Source organism: Leptonychotes weddellii, unplaced genomic scaffold (genome assembly GCF_054177405.1).
Source record: "Leptonychotes weddellii isolate Sample4059 unplaced genomic scaffold, ASM5417740v2 HiC_scaffold_1831, whole genome shotgun sequence".
In the NCBI taxonomy this organism is placed as follows: domain Eukaryota; kingdom Metazoa; phylum Chordata; class Mammalia; order Carnivora; family Phocidae; genus Leptonychotes; species Leptonychotes weddellii.
The window spans coordinates 1-13,938 of NW_027767677.1; the positions used below are offsets into that span (position 1 = coordinate 1).

The 13,938-nt window shown below is 42.6% G+C and overlaps 1 protein-coding gene across 1 annotated transcript; it reads left to right on the forward strand.

Moving 5' to 3' along the window:
* Window positions 1–5,634: 5,634 nt before the first annotated feature.
* LOC102733846 (transient receptor potential cation channel subfamily M member 1-like) lies at window positions 5,635–13,854 on the forward strand. The gene is made up of 7 exons (XM_081810121.1): window positions 5,635–6,870; window positions 7,515–7,639; window positions 8,512–8,683; window positions 10,528–10,702; window positions 11,138–11,261; window positions 12,262–12,334; window positions 13,259–13,854. Exons 1-7 carry the CDS (start codon window positions 6,705–6,707, stop codon window positions 13,411–13,413), a joined length of 990 nt encoding a protein of 329 aa, XP_081666247.1. The 5' UTR covers window positions 5,635–6,704; the 3' UTR covers window positions 13,414–13,854.
* The last annotated feature ends 84 nt before the right edge of the window (window positions 13,855–13,938 follow it).

The following is a 13,938-nucleotide window of genomic DNA, read 5'->3' on the forward strand; positions in this document are numbered from 1 at the left end:
TGATGGTGGATATGTGTCATTATACATTTGTCAAATCCATAGGGTATATGACACCAAGAGTGAATCCTTCAGTAAACTATGGGTTTGGGGTGATTATGAAATGTCGGTGTAGGTTCAACCTTGGTAAGCAACCAACTTTGGTGGACAGTGCTGATAATGACAGAAGCTATGAATGTGTGGGAACAAGGAACTGTGGTTAAAAAATAAAGTATTTTTCAAGAATTTAAAAGAGCACCCAGTCTGTGAGTGTCTCCTTTTCACCCATGTCCCCTAGGCTTCCAGATCCCCCACCCCCTGGAGGAACCGTGTTAGCTGCTCCTTGTGAACCCTTCCTAGGATATCGTGTCTATCTTCAAGCAAGTGTATTTTCATATATGTATTTCTTCCCCGTAACAGAGTGACAATACCCTAGAGATTATTCCATGTCTTCCTTTTTCACTTACTATAGCTTGGTGATCTTTCCCTATTGATACAGAGAAAAAGTCTTTTTTTTTTTTTTTTTTGATAGCCACAGAGAATTCCACAGATGGCTCTTCCATAAAACAGGTAACAATTCCTTACCGGTAGACAGTAGGTGATGTCCAGTCTTTTGATATCATAAATAATGAATGCAATAAATGAACTTGAACGTGTATCATTTTGCATGTGTTCAGGCATATCAGTAGAGTAAAATACAAAGTGTCCAAAGATATATGCTTTGTAATTTTGATATTATTGCCAAATTGCCCTTGATAGAGACTGTACCAATGTCCAGCTGCAGCAGCAGTGTTATATGAGTGCCCATTTCCTTACAACTTTCAATAGCTTTAATTATAAAAGTAACATTCAGTGAATCTGAGCATGAGTTAGAGTGCACTTGTAAAATTACTATGGTGTGTGGGTGCCTAGAAGCCCACAGAAGATGAGGTTCTTGACAGCAAAATGAAGTCTTAATCAGAGACTCGCAGAATTTGTTGGCTTCACCAATAACTCACATTCACACCAGGGCTTGTCGGGGCACTGGCTTACTCCAGGGTGGCATCATGCCCCCTTTGCAGACTCTGACTTGCATGCAAAGCCTAGGTTTTGTAGCCCTATGGAAACCATGAATACATACCTCCAAGCCATTTCTCTGAAAAGGAACCAGAGCTAAAATCCTTGAAGAGTTGCATCCACCATTACTGGAGGCGTCTATTCAGATGTTTTGGGCAGAATTCCGGGTAGTGGCACAGTGGTCTTATAAAAGTAGAAGAAAGAACTCTGACTATAGTTTGGGAACATATCAGTCTAATTTTCATTTCTTTCTCTTCCAGGGACAGAAAGCTTGGATAGAGAAAACCTTTTGCAAACGAGAATGTATCTTTGTAATTCCCAGCACTAAAGACCCTAACAGGTAAATTGGAAGTCACAACTAAGACATTATCCAAACCAGCACTTGTCTACCAGGCACCAGCAACTATTCTTTGTGTGTTTGTGGGAGGGGGGAGAGGATACAAGAAGAATGGCCAGAATCCATTCCCCATGGGAGGCATTAACCAGGGAATACTTCAGCTAAGAAGCTTCTCTGTTAAGATGCAGAAAAGATTGCTGTCCAGCCCTCATCCTAATCTAGCATGAGCTCTCATAACCAGATGGGCCCACAGTGTTCCTCCTAGTCTTAGGGAGATCGAGATGCTGACAGCTTTAGACAGGTTTCCAGGGTAACTTCATAGCCTCCTGTTAGAGTTTCATAATGTTATTTAGATAAACAGGTACCTCCACCATGGGAAAGATCTGAGTGGTTAAATGAACTAGATGTAACTCTATGAAAAGGCAGACTTTGTACACAAAATGTCAATTTCATTCACCTACATGAAAATGAATCTGTTATAAACAGTATGTCTTCTGAAGCTGTGAAAGTGACAGGAGATGAATTTAGCTAAAGCTTCCCATCTCTGAGGACAATAGCTATGAGCGGAGTTTGGAGAGCCAGGGAAGGGTGATTTATCCATATGTTCACCCAATATGAAATCCATGCATGTAGGATCACTGACACAGAGCGCACTTAGGTCAAATTTGACACATACATTCTCAGCCCTGCCATGTCCCCAAGCTCGCCCTTTCCACCACCACCCCATAGATTGCTCTCCCTGCTTAAACCCCAGTGATTACTCCCCAGGGCAAGAAATATGCATTAGGGGAACAATGCCAAAGATCATAAAAGTCTTCCTTTTGTTGCACATAAATGTCCTTTCTTATTTCAGTGGCACCTAGATCCTCCTTGATGGAAACTACCTATGCCAGCCCTCTTTAGCACCTGCTGCTTTGCAGTCCCCCACACAGCCAAGTGGCTACGCAGGGGAAGAAGCAGAATGGGCCTCAGGGACTCACACATGAGACTCCTCTGTGAGTTGCATGCATTCTCTAGCATGGGCTAAAAAAAACCCTGGAGTGAATAAACAACCATTTAAAGTCCCTGGAAATGGTCCCAAGGGCCAATAGGAAATAAAGAAATATCTATTCAAAAAAGCCAACAAAAATTCAGTAAGAAAGGCTAGACTCTGTTTGTACCAAAAGAGCTCTGCTCCTTCCCCCTCTGGGATCAGTAAGAGCAAATTAAATCTTAAGGAAGCAGAAGGAAATAATAAAGAATAAAATGGAAGTTAATAAAATAGAAAATTTTAAAACAGAGAAAAATAAATGAAATCAAAAGCTAGTTCGTGGAAAAGATCAACAAAGTTCATAAACCTTTAACTAACTTGATGAAGAAACAAAGAGAGAAAACTCAAATTACTAAGATCAGAAATGAAAGGACATTACTACCAATCTTACAGAAATAGAAATGTATACAGAGAAATGCTATGATTTATACACCGATGACAATAAATTAAATAACTTAGGTGAAATGGACAAATTCCTAGAAAGACACAAACTACCAGACTAACTCAGGAAGAAATACACAATCTGAATAGACCTATAAGAAATGAAGACATAGGATTAGTATCAAAAATTAGCCACAAAGTAATGGCTTCACTGCTGAATTTTACCAAATATTTTTAAAACAATTAATACCAATTTTTCACAAAAAATTAAAAAAATAGAAGATGAGAGAACACTCCCCAACTCAGTTTCCAGTTTCATGAGGCCAATACTACCTGGATATTAAAACCAGACAATCACAAGAAAGGAAAGCTATACAACAATATCTTTTGAGTATGGATGCAGAAATCCTGAACAAATATTATCAAACCAAATCTAGCAACATATAAAAAGAATTATACACCATAATCAACTGGGATTTATCCTAGGGACACAAGTTTGGTTTCACATTAGAAAACCAATTAATGCAATACATCACATCAATAGAATAAAAAACAAAAATCACATGATCATCTCAGTTGACAGCAAAAAAGCATTTGACAAAATGCAACACCTTTTATGATTAAAAAAAACCCCTAGGAAATAGGTATAGAACCTCTTCAGTCTAATAAAGGACATCTATAAAAATCCATAGTTAACATCCTACTTAATGGTGAAAGATTGGATGCTTTGCCCCTAACATCAGAGAAAGACAAGGATGTCCACTCTCACCACTTCTATTCAAAATTGTATAAGAGATCCTAGCCAAGGTAATTAGAAGAAAGACATAAAAGGCATCCATAGTGGAAAGGAAGAAGTAAAGCTATCTTTATTGGCAGATGACATTATGTTATATATAGAAAATCCTAAGGAATCACTAAAAAAAAATTGTAACTTACAAGCAAGTTCAGTAAGGTTGCAGTGTAAAAAAAAAAATCAATATACAAAAATCATATGTATTTCTATCTACTTGCAATGAACAATAAGAAAGTGAAACTAACAAAACAATTTCATTCACAGTATCATCAAAAGGAATAAGATACTGGGGTGCCTGGCTGGCTCAGTTGGTTAGGCGTTGGACTCTTGATCTCAGCTCAGGTCTCGATCTCAGGGTTGTGAGTTCAAGCCCCACCCTGGGCTCCACACTGGGCCTGGAGCCTACTTTAAATTAAAAAAAAATTAAAAATAAATAAATAAAAGAATAAGATACTTTGGAATCAACTTACAAAAGAAGTGCAAAACCTCTACTCTGAAAAGTACAAGACACTGTTGAAAGAAATTAACAAAGATTTAAATAATTGGAAAATATAGCCCATATTCATGGGTCAGAACAGGTTAACATTGTTAAGATGACAATATTCACAAAATGATCTACAGATTCAATGCAGTCCCTATCAGAATCTTAGCTCACTTCTTTGTAGAAATTGACAAGCCAGCTGATATGGAACTGCAAGAGATGCAGAATAGCCAAAGCAATCTTATTTAAAAAAGAACAAAGTAGGAGGACTCACAGTACTTAATTTCCAAACTTACTATAAAGCTACAGTAATCAAAGTAGTGTGGTAGTGACATACTGATAGACATACAGATCAATGGAATAGAATTGAGAATCCAGAAATACCCATACAACTATGGACAATCAATGCTTCAGCAAGGTTGCCAAAACAAATGGAGAAAGAATAGCCTATTCATCAAATGGAAACGGAAACAACTGGATATCAAGATGCAAAAGAATGTATTTACACCCTTACTTCACATCATATATAAAAATTAGTTCAAAAGGTATCAAAAACCTAAATGTAGAGGCTAAAACTATAGAACTCTTAGGCAAAAACGTAGGAGCAAATCTTCATGACTTTGGATTTAGCAAAAGATTCTTAAATATGATAATAAAAGTATAAGCAGCAAAAGAAATATATTCTCAATGTGACTTATGTAGAGAAATGTTTTACAAAGCAACAGAAGAATTCAACAATACTGAAAAATCCTGGGAGGTCATCTCTATATCTGGAAGGCATGGTTATACTTTGTCACAGAATGTTCAACAACTGATGCCCATATTGATGTTTTCAAGACATCAAAAAGAGTTAAAATATCTTCAGTAAGGAAGGGCAACCATCCAATATATTTTAAACGGACTGGTGTATAAATAGATACATGTTGGTTATTCTGGAAAAGGTCATCATAAGGGGCATTTCTATCCCTACAAAGCCAGGTAAGTAAGGTGTTAGTCTGCCCCTATTCGGGTGCTACCCTTCTGTTTAGATTAACTCATCTTAAGGAGGAAAATGTTATAGAAATACTGTTTTACCTTTGTTTTCAGGTGTTGCTGTGGCCAGCTTACCAACCAGCATATCCCCCCTCTGCCAAGTATAACATCCAGCAAAAATGAAGAGGAAAGTAAACAAGTGGAGACTCAGCCCGAAAAATGGTCTGTCAGCAAACACACCCAGAGCTACCCAACAGATTCCTATGGAACTCTTGAATTCCAGGGTGGCGGATACTCTAATAAAGCCATGGTAAGAGAGGCCTTCGGAAGGGATGCTGCTGAGCGCACAGTCTCCATCAGAGGCCCAGCCTCCCAGACCCCCAGACACGCAGACACCTGGGTCTTCTTTCAGGGATGTGGCTCAGTCTTCCTAGATATTTCATTGCAAAGGCAAGAAATATAACTGCACATTCAACTTTTTAGTCATGAGATTTGGAAACTGAGCACTATTATAAAAACAACAACAACAACAACAACAAACATGCAGTGTCACTAAATTCATACCAGAATTGTGAATCCACAAATCATGCTCCGGCCCAAGTCTGCAACCATACTCATCACTCCATCTCCAGTGATGAGTGAGAAATTACGCTATTTGTTTTTTGGGGTTGTTTGGGGTTTGATTTTGTTTTTTATGACTGTGGACCTTCAAGCCCCCACCCCCCTTAAATGGGTTAGGAGTGTCTGGAAATAAAAAAAACTTCCCTCTGAAGTCCATCCACAGCCTCCCTGGGCCGGCATTCAGCTGGCCCAAGAAGACTAAGGTCTTTCACATTTGCCTGTAAACAGGGAGTGCCCTCTGCCTTTCTGATGAGCCCTGGCAGAGAGGGGAGGCGTTAACACTGTGAGTCCTTTCAGCTAATTCTGAATAATACTCCCACATGCCCAGTCAGATCATTTTTGCAATTTCATTTTATTCCACTGGCCCAACATCATTGTGCAAATAAAATTCATTTGTATTCCAAATAGCACAACATAGGGACTTCTGGAATGGCACCTTACATATCGGCATGGACACAAAGAAGTGGTTCATAGGGGCCAAGGCAGATACCTGACCATTAACCTCTTCTTCACCTTGGGGGGAAGGTCAAGTCCAGAGGTTGGCCCAGGATCCCCTTTCTCAGCACCCACTCAGTGTGGCCAGTGGACCACTCCCTCAGCATTGCTCTGTCCGACCTCTGGAGCCATGGTTCTAGCTGAGCCAAATTTAGAATTGATTTCTTCAAGATCAAGGGTTGCCAGGTAAAACACAGGACACCCAGTTATATTTGAATTTCAGAAGAACATAACTTCTTAGTATAAGTATGTCCCAAATATGGCATTAAGTCATACTTACAATAAAACATTTCTCAATGTTCACATGAAATTCAAATTTAACTGAGTGTCCTATATTTTTATTTGCTAAATCTGGCAACTCTTCCAAAGTTCCCTTCCCTCACTTGGCCACAGACTCACACAGAGGAACAGAAAGCCAAGACAGCTTTTGCTTGGACAAGAGCAGTAGCCCTGTTTCCCTGTGATACGAGAGGAAAACCAAGCACGGGGCTGAGTGTCACATACTCTTTTGCAGTATATCAGAGTATCCTATGACACCAAGCCAGATTCACTGCTGCATCTTATGGTGAAAGACTGGCAGCTGGAACTTCCCAAGCTCTTAATATCTGTGCACGGAGGCCTCCAGAACTTTGAGATGCAACCCAAGCTGAAACAGGTCTTTGGGAGAGGTCTGATCAAGGCTGCCATGACCACTGGAGCCTGGATCTTCACTGGGGGTGTCAGTACCGGTAAGAGCAGCCTTATTCCCTTGCAATAAACATACAAACCCAGAAGTCATAGTGGTTCCCATAGAGCTTTCAAATAATTAAGATCAAAAAATGAAACGTATTGCAACCTAACAATATTTATGACAGAAGTGAAATCTTTATCCAGTAGCTAGTTTGTTATTTTGATATGATTGTGATAATGGTCAACCTTTCTGGCATCCATGATGTGCCATTCCTTAAACTGAGCCCTGAGGCCCTTGACAATCCTTTCCACTGTCCTATGGGAGAGGAAACTGAGGCAGGGAGAGGTTAGGGACATGCCAGGCAGTCTGACTCCCAATTTTAGCTAAATGCAGCCAAGAATTGCCAAGGAACCCCACTTACTTCCATCTTTAGGCCTCAGAAATTTGTAAAGGAAGTCCATGCACCATTGCTTTGGTTTTTGGTTTTTGGTTTTTGGTTTCCCTTTTCTAAGAGCTAATGCAGAATGACTAGTATTATGAACTCAGACTTTCGATATACTTTCTTTTAATGATGAAGATCATTATGCTTCAACCCTATTCCATAGGGAATGGAGTGGCTCAGAGAAGGGGTCCCTAAAGTTCATAAATAAAGATATGATGGGAGGTAATGGGCCTAAAAATATGATTCATGGCTGCTTACAGGTGTTATCAGCCACGTAGGGGATGCCTTAAAAGACCACTCCTCCAAGTCCAGAGGCCGGGTTTGTGCTATAGGAATTGCTCCATGGGGCATCGTGGAAAATAAGGAAGACCTGGTTGGAAAGGATGTAAGTGTTTTCTTCCCAGATATTGGCAATTTTTTTTTAAATCAAAGTCCTTATTTTCAGATAATTGTGGATTCCCCTGCAGTTGTAAGAAATAATAGAGGTCCCATATGCCCTTGCCCCCCTTCCCCAATGGTAACATCTTACAAAACTATGGTACGGTATCACAGGCAGGATATTGACATTGATACAGCCAAGATGCAGAACATTTCCATCACCACTAGGATCACTCATGTTGCCCTTTAATATCCATACCTAATTCATTCCCAGCCCGATTACCTCCTTAACCCCTGGCAGCCACCAATCTGCCCCTTATATCTATAATTTTATTATTCCAATAATGTTCTATAAATGGGATCATGTACTCGTAACCTTAAGGATTTTTTTTTTACTCCACATTCCTAGAGATCCATCCAGGTGGTCATGTGTATCAATAGTTCATTCCTTTTTATTGCTGAGTGGTATTCCATGGTATGGATGTACCATTGTTTGTTTAGCCACATACCTGTTCAAGTGCATCTGAGTTGTTTCCAGTTTGTCTATCACAAATGAAGCTACCACAAACATCCATGTACAGGATTTTGTGTTACTGTCAGTTTTCATTTCTCTGCAGTAAATGCCCAGGAATGCAAGTGCTGGGCCATCACTATCTAAAATGCTGGGTTGTCGTTATCTAAAATAACTTATTTTTTTCTAATGTAATATAGAAATTTACAAAAAGAAATTCTTCAATAGAGAGGACAGGGAAGTGGAAGTCGGCTTAAGTGCACGATCAGACCCAGCAGCCACTGTACACATATGTGTTCTTCCTGCTTCCCCTGTGGGTCTTCACGTCTGAGTTCTGCAGCTCGGATTTGTGTTGTGCATTTTGTCAGGTAACGAGAGTGTACCAGACCATGTCCAACCCCCTGAGCAAGCTCTCATTGCTCAACAACTCGCACACTCACTTCATCCTGGCTGACAACGGTACCCTGGGCAAATACGGTGCTGAGGTGAAGCTGCGGAGGCAGCTGGAAAAGCACATCTCTCTGCAGAAGATTAACACAAGTAAGTTCCAGGGAAGGCCATGGGCGCTGGGCTGCCGCTGCTGCCATGAAACCTGGGCTAAAAGGAAACTTCCCAAGGGTGTTGAGAGCTTTCACCTTGCTTCTTATCAGATCAACAGATCAACAGACTTGTCTAGCCCCCTCACCCTGGCCACCTGTCAAATCACAATCCCTGAGCTGTATGGTGATGCTCTGCCCACCGGGTTCAAGGGAGGGACGGTGCAAGAAACAGCCCTGCAGCGGTTGCCATGGTGATGGCAGTGCCCACCATGTTGCCCAATATAATTACCGTAGGTATTTTTGTAATGTCTGAACGGGAAGAAAACTTCTCACTCAAAGACATAGTAGGATTCCTTCCATCAACTAAGTGTTAGTGTAATCGTTACATTAGATAGCTGTGTAGACTAAGGCGGGCTGGGTGGGGAAACCTGTAGACACGGTTGCAGGAACCGTCTGCTCCTCAGGGCTCCACCTGTGCTGGTCCAGATGGCACAGCCCTGCAGTGGAGCTGCCGCCCACGGGAAGATGGTGAGCTCAAGCTCAAGAGAAAGGAACAAACCGCAACCAGATGAAACAATACCAGTTAGAATGAAAATAACTGCTGTCATCTCTTGGAACACGTTCATACTCCAGCGGTTCTTATTGCCAAAATATTACGAAAAGATTTTAAAGAGTATTTTGTTTTTACCGTTACTGATAAGATTTTTGTGAAAGCCACTCTAAGCCCTGGACATGGTCATCGTCAAGGTTAATGAGGGGGCCTATAGTGGTTAGAACACTTGCCTGCTAAGGGGACTGTGGATTTCCAAGATTCAAATCTCAATTGATAAACTGCTTGAAGACTGACTTTTTTGTTCTCACATTTTTCATTGTCTTGGACTTGTAAGTTTTCACACTACCCAACTTCATCTGGCCATGTGACTTGTGGGCTTCCCTTTGTCATCCTTTGCCTAGGGCTCTGAGTGGGGCAGGGACAGCAAAGGGGTGCTCAGTCGTCACCTCTCACAGCTTGGAGCTTTGGGGAGTCCAGTGTAAACCAAGAAGAACCAATTTTACCCTGTTTCAAGAAAATAAAGTGATTTGGCTACCCTATTCCTGAGGATCTAGAATGGCAAGCCTTGATTGGGTTGGGAATCTCAAAGGCAGGGTCCACATCATCTTGATCCATTTTTCCAGTATCTGTTGGCCAGGGCCTGGCACAAGGCAGACCCTAAGTGCATATTCACTGAAATGAACTTAACTGAGATTATCCTGGTGGGAGAAGACAAAGGTGTTCAAAAAATTTTTAAGACTTCCTGACTATAGAAATGCATCATGGAAGCAAACCAGAAACTCTGAATTTGGCCACTTGAAATGTTTAGATTTCCTCCTCCTATGCTAGCAGATTTTATCTGAAGGCCTTCAGAACAATGAGACAAAGGACATTTCTCCTACTTGCCATTCATTAAAATGCTTGTCAAGTAACTCCCATCACAACCAAGGGACCCTGGGTGAAACATGCTCAACATATAACCTTGTCCTGCCCAGTCTGGGGTAAAATTGTTAAGTAGACAAATGTGTCTTGGTGGTTCCTCCACTCCCACTGACTTTGCTCTCCAGAATCTCCGCTTCTTGGAGTCCTCCAGCTACCTCCTGCTTTTCAGAGTTCACCCTGTGGGTTCTGCCTCCCTAAGTTAGCCTATTCCTCCTGGGTTCTTGAAGAGTCCTATTATCTGACAGAGACAGAGGGAGGACTCGGGGAACATGTTAGTCACTGACGGACTGATGATGGTGGCCCAAGTTCGCCCTCCCATGTAATGTGTGCTGTGACATTGGTCTCTACGATGAATGTGTTTTATGTTGCAGGACTGGGGCAGGGTGTGCCCCTCGTGGGTCTGGTGGTGGAAGGAGGCCCTAACGTGGTTTCCATTGTCTTGGAATATCTCCGAGAAGACCCTCCGGTCCCCGTGGTGGTTTGTGATGGCAGTGGACGAGCCTCGGACATTCTGTCTTTTGCACACAAGTACTGTGAAGAAGGAGGGTAGGATTTCTGATGTGCTACAGAGGGTGGGTTTTTAACTGCCTTCTTGTCAGGCCAAGAAGAAAACTTTAATGATACATTTAGCCATTCCAAAAATGCTAAATAATGAAGATTTACTAGAGCTCTCCCATTTTCTGAGGTCAGCATGTGAGGGAGCCGTCAAGAGCCTGATGTTTCTTACGGAATTCTTTCTCTAGGGGGAATACACGCTCCTCCAACTGCATTTTCCCTTATAAGGTTTTCAACAAGCCTGGAATTTAGGACACGTGTGAATGCAGTTTTTGACTGCAGTCCCTTTTTGTCTACTACCCTGGGATTCCCTCCAATGGTAAAGTTTCAAGTCAAAGACACCAGACGGACATAGAGCTGTCTGATTTATTCCCGTACAGATTTAACTCGTGCTGTTTTCTTCCCTTTCGCGTTTCCTTTGAACAGGGTAATAAATGAATCCCTCAAGGATCAGCTTCTAGTTACCATTCAGAAAACATTTAATTACAACAAGACCCAATCGCATCAGCTGTTTGCAATTATAATGGAGTGCATGAAAAAGAAAGAACTCGTAAGTGTCTTGAGTTTATTTCCAAACCAGCTCCACAGAGAGAATTATGTTTCCTTGCTAATTCTACCCATGTGTGCATGATGGATTTGTTCATATTTTAGTTTAGGCTTTGCCAAGGGGCAGTTTACAAATCCCTACCAAACTGGCCGTTTTGCCCACGTGATGGAAGCAGAATACGCATGCGCAGAGGAGGGACCCGGGTGCTTTCAGATCTTAGCAAACGTCAGGTGACACCATGCCACATCACACTAATTCTGAGGTTTATGACATTAATCATATGTAAAGGCTTGAGGGGTGACAGACACACCCTTTTAGGTGTGCTTACAAAATTCTGTTCCTTCACTTTCCAAATACAGTAATTATTTCCCACTCCTTGCCCTCCCGAATTATGCTGGTAGGAGAATACACTCATAAGGCAGCCCCTTAAAATTCTAAATCTACAAATTTCCTACGAATGGAGCATGTTTCTGAGTAGAAATGATTGTGTCATCTCTGATAGCGATTTAGATATTGGAGTACATAGATCCTGAATGGGCTTTTTCCTCTTGAGGGTGTTGAAGCAGATTGGGTAAAATAATAAAATAGGGATCCAGGCAAGGACTCAGAGCCTGGATGGGCAATGCTGTCCCTCGTGGAAATGAAAAGCACCTGGTTTAAAATTATTGCACTCTCAGAATCATTGCATCACACGTCAGGTTCTATGGTCCTTTTTTTTTTTTTTAAGATTTTATTTATTTATTTGACAGAGAGAGACACAGCGAGAGAGGGACCACAAGCAGGGGGAGTGGGAGAGGGAGAAGCAGGCTTCCCGCCGAGCAGGGAGCCCAACGCCGGGCTCGATCCCAGGACCCCGGGATCATGATCTGAGCCAAAGGCAGATGCTCAGTGACTGAGCCATCCAGGCGCCCTTCTATGGTCCTTTTTTTAAAAAACACCCCAGTTCTCCCTTTCATTTTCAACTTGGCTTTACCTAGTCTTTTCATGATTAACCCGTTTTCAGGTCACCGTGTTTAGGATGGGTGCCGAGGGTCAGCAAGACATCGAGATGGCAATTTTAACTGCCCTGTTGAAAGGTGAGCTCTCAGGAAAGAGCGACTCCTGGCCTTTTGGTGCTGGCCTAGCCTGGGGCTTTGCTCATGGCCAGGAAACCCCACTCCCTCTTCTGCCAGGAACTGTGTCTATTGGTAGATAGAATCCCCAGCCCACCAGGCTGCCTAGAGTTATCTCAGTATAATGTCATGGAGAATGACAAAGTTCATGATGGGTTTCCCGGGATGGTGTGTTTTCTGTTGGTGCCAATGGCCCATGATGGCTGAAGGCACACCAGTTTCTATTTGTCTATCATTAAGGGTTTCCTCATAGAGGTGACCATGAACCATTTTTCATTTGTTATCACTGCATCCCACAGGGTTGTGTTCAATTTCCCCATCCCGCTCCTAATAACAGGCTGCGACCTGGCCACTCATGGGGTCGCTCTAGGACACACATTTCCTCCATGCCTCTTGGCTATTCTGGGACAATAAGGGAGCAGGGAGGAGAGAGGAGAATGTCACCATCGGGCCAGAGGCCTGGTAGTCCTGTGCTGGTCTCCCTGCCGCTGGGGGCTCTTGCTCTTGGCCTGTACTCACCTTTGGCTTGGAGGGGCAGCACCTCTTGCCCTGGCCTGGCTGATGCCAGAGCAGTCCCAGGGCTCCTGCCCTCTTGCAGATGAGGGTCCTGGAGTCACCGGGTACCTCCTCTGTCCCTTCCAGGGAGACCAAGCCAAGTAGGCGTGGAAAGAGGTTGCCCCCAACCTCCTCCCAGGCAACTCTTTGAGAACATGAAGTTCTTAGCTTTGGGGCCTGAGTAGTCACTCAGGGGCAAGAGAAAAGACAGGAGTGCTTGGTTCCAGGCTGGTGTGAGCCAACCCAGGGAAGCCCGTGCTCACCACCCAGCACCTGCCAAACCAGGGCGGTCCAGGCCTGGAGTGAGAAAAGCCTCGTTTCTTGCCTTTCCAGGAACAAACGCATCGGCCCCAGACCAGCTGAGCTTGGCACTGGCTTGGAACCGCGTCGACATAGCACGAAGCCAGATCTTTGTCTTTGGGCCCCACTGGCCGGTGAAAATAAGTGTTTTTCATGTTATACCATTTACCATGACCTTGTACAGATGATATATTAGTATGTTCTCCCTCATGACACAGATCTTAGGAAATTATCTGGGGTTTCTGATGATCCCATGTATAATCATTAGGATCATTAGGAGCTGTTGCTGTTTAACTTCAAAGAACCAGCCAAGAAGAGCTACTAGCAGTAGTTACAGATTCAAATCAGTGCTCTTGAAGAGATAAACAGTAAATATTTTATCTTCGCTGGTGAAAAGTGGGGCTTACCCTTTTCAAGAAAAAGAAGAAAGAAGATAGCCCATTAAAATTAAATACAATGATTGCATTGACAGCATTTTTTTAAAAATTCAGTTCCATGGTACCCTGGAGGCCTAGAGAATCCTCTGTGTGTGTTTGTGTGTGTGTGTGTGTGTGTGTGTGTGTGTGTGTGTGGTCTTTGGGGTGTGGGGTGTATGAGTCTGTGTGTAGCATGTATGTGGGTGTATGTTATGTGGGTGTGTGTTATGTGGGTGTGGTGTGCTATGTAGTGTGATGTGCATGTATGGTTTAGTGTGTGTGTGGTATATATCTGGG

Bases quoted from the DNA above. Each gene is read 5' to 3' on its own strand.
- LOC102733846 (XM_081810121.1), top strand. From the start codon at position 6,705: ATGGTGAAAGACTGGCAGCTGGAACTTCCCAAGCTCTTAATATCTGTG. The intron at 8,684-10,527 runs GTAAGTTCCAGG...TTTATGTTGCAG, and splicing joins TCTGCAGAAGATTAACACAA to GACTGGGGCAGGGTGTGCCC. The intron at 10,703-11,137 runs GTAGGATTTCTG...TCCTTTGAACAG, and splicing joins AAGTACTGTGAAGAAGGAGG to GGTAATAAATGAATCCCTCA.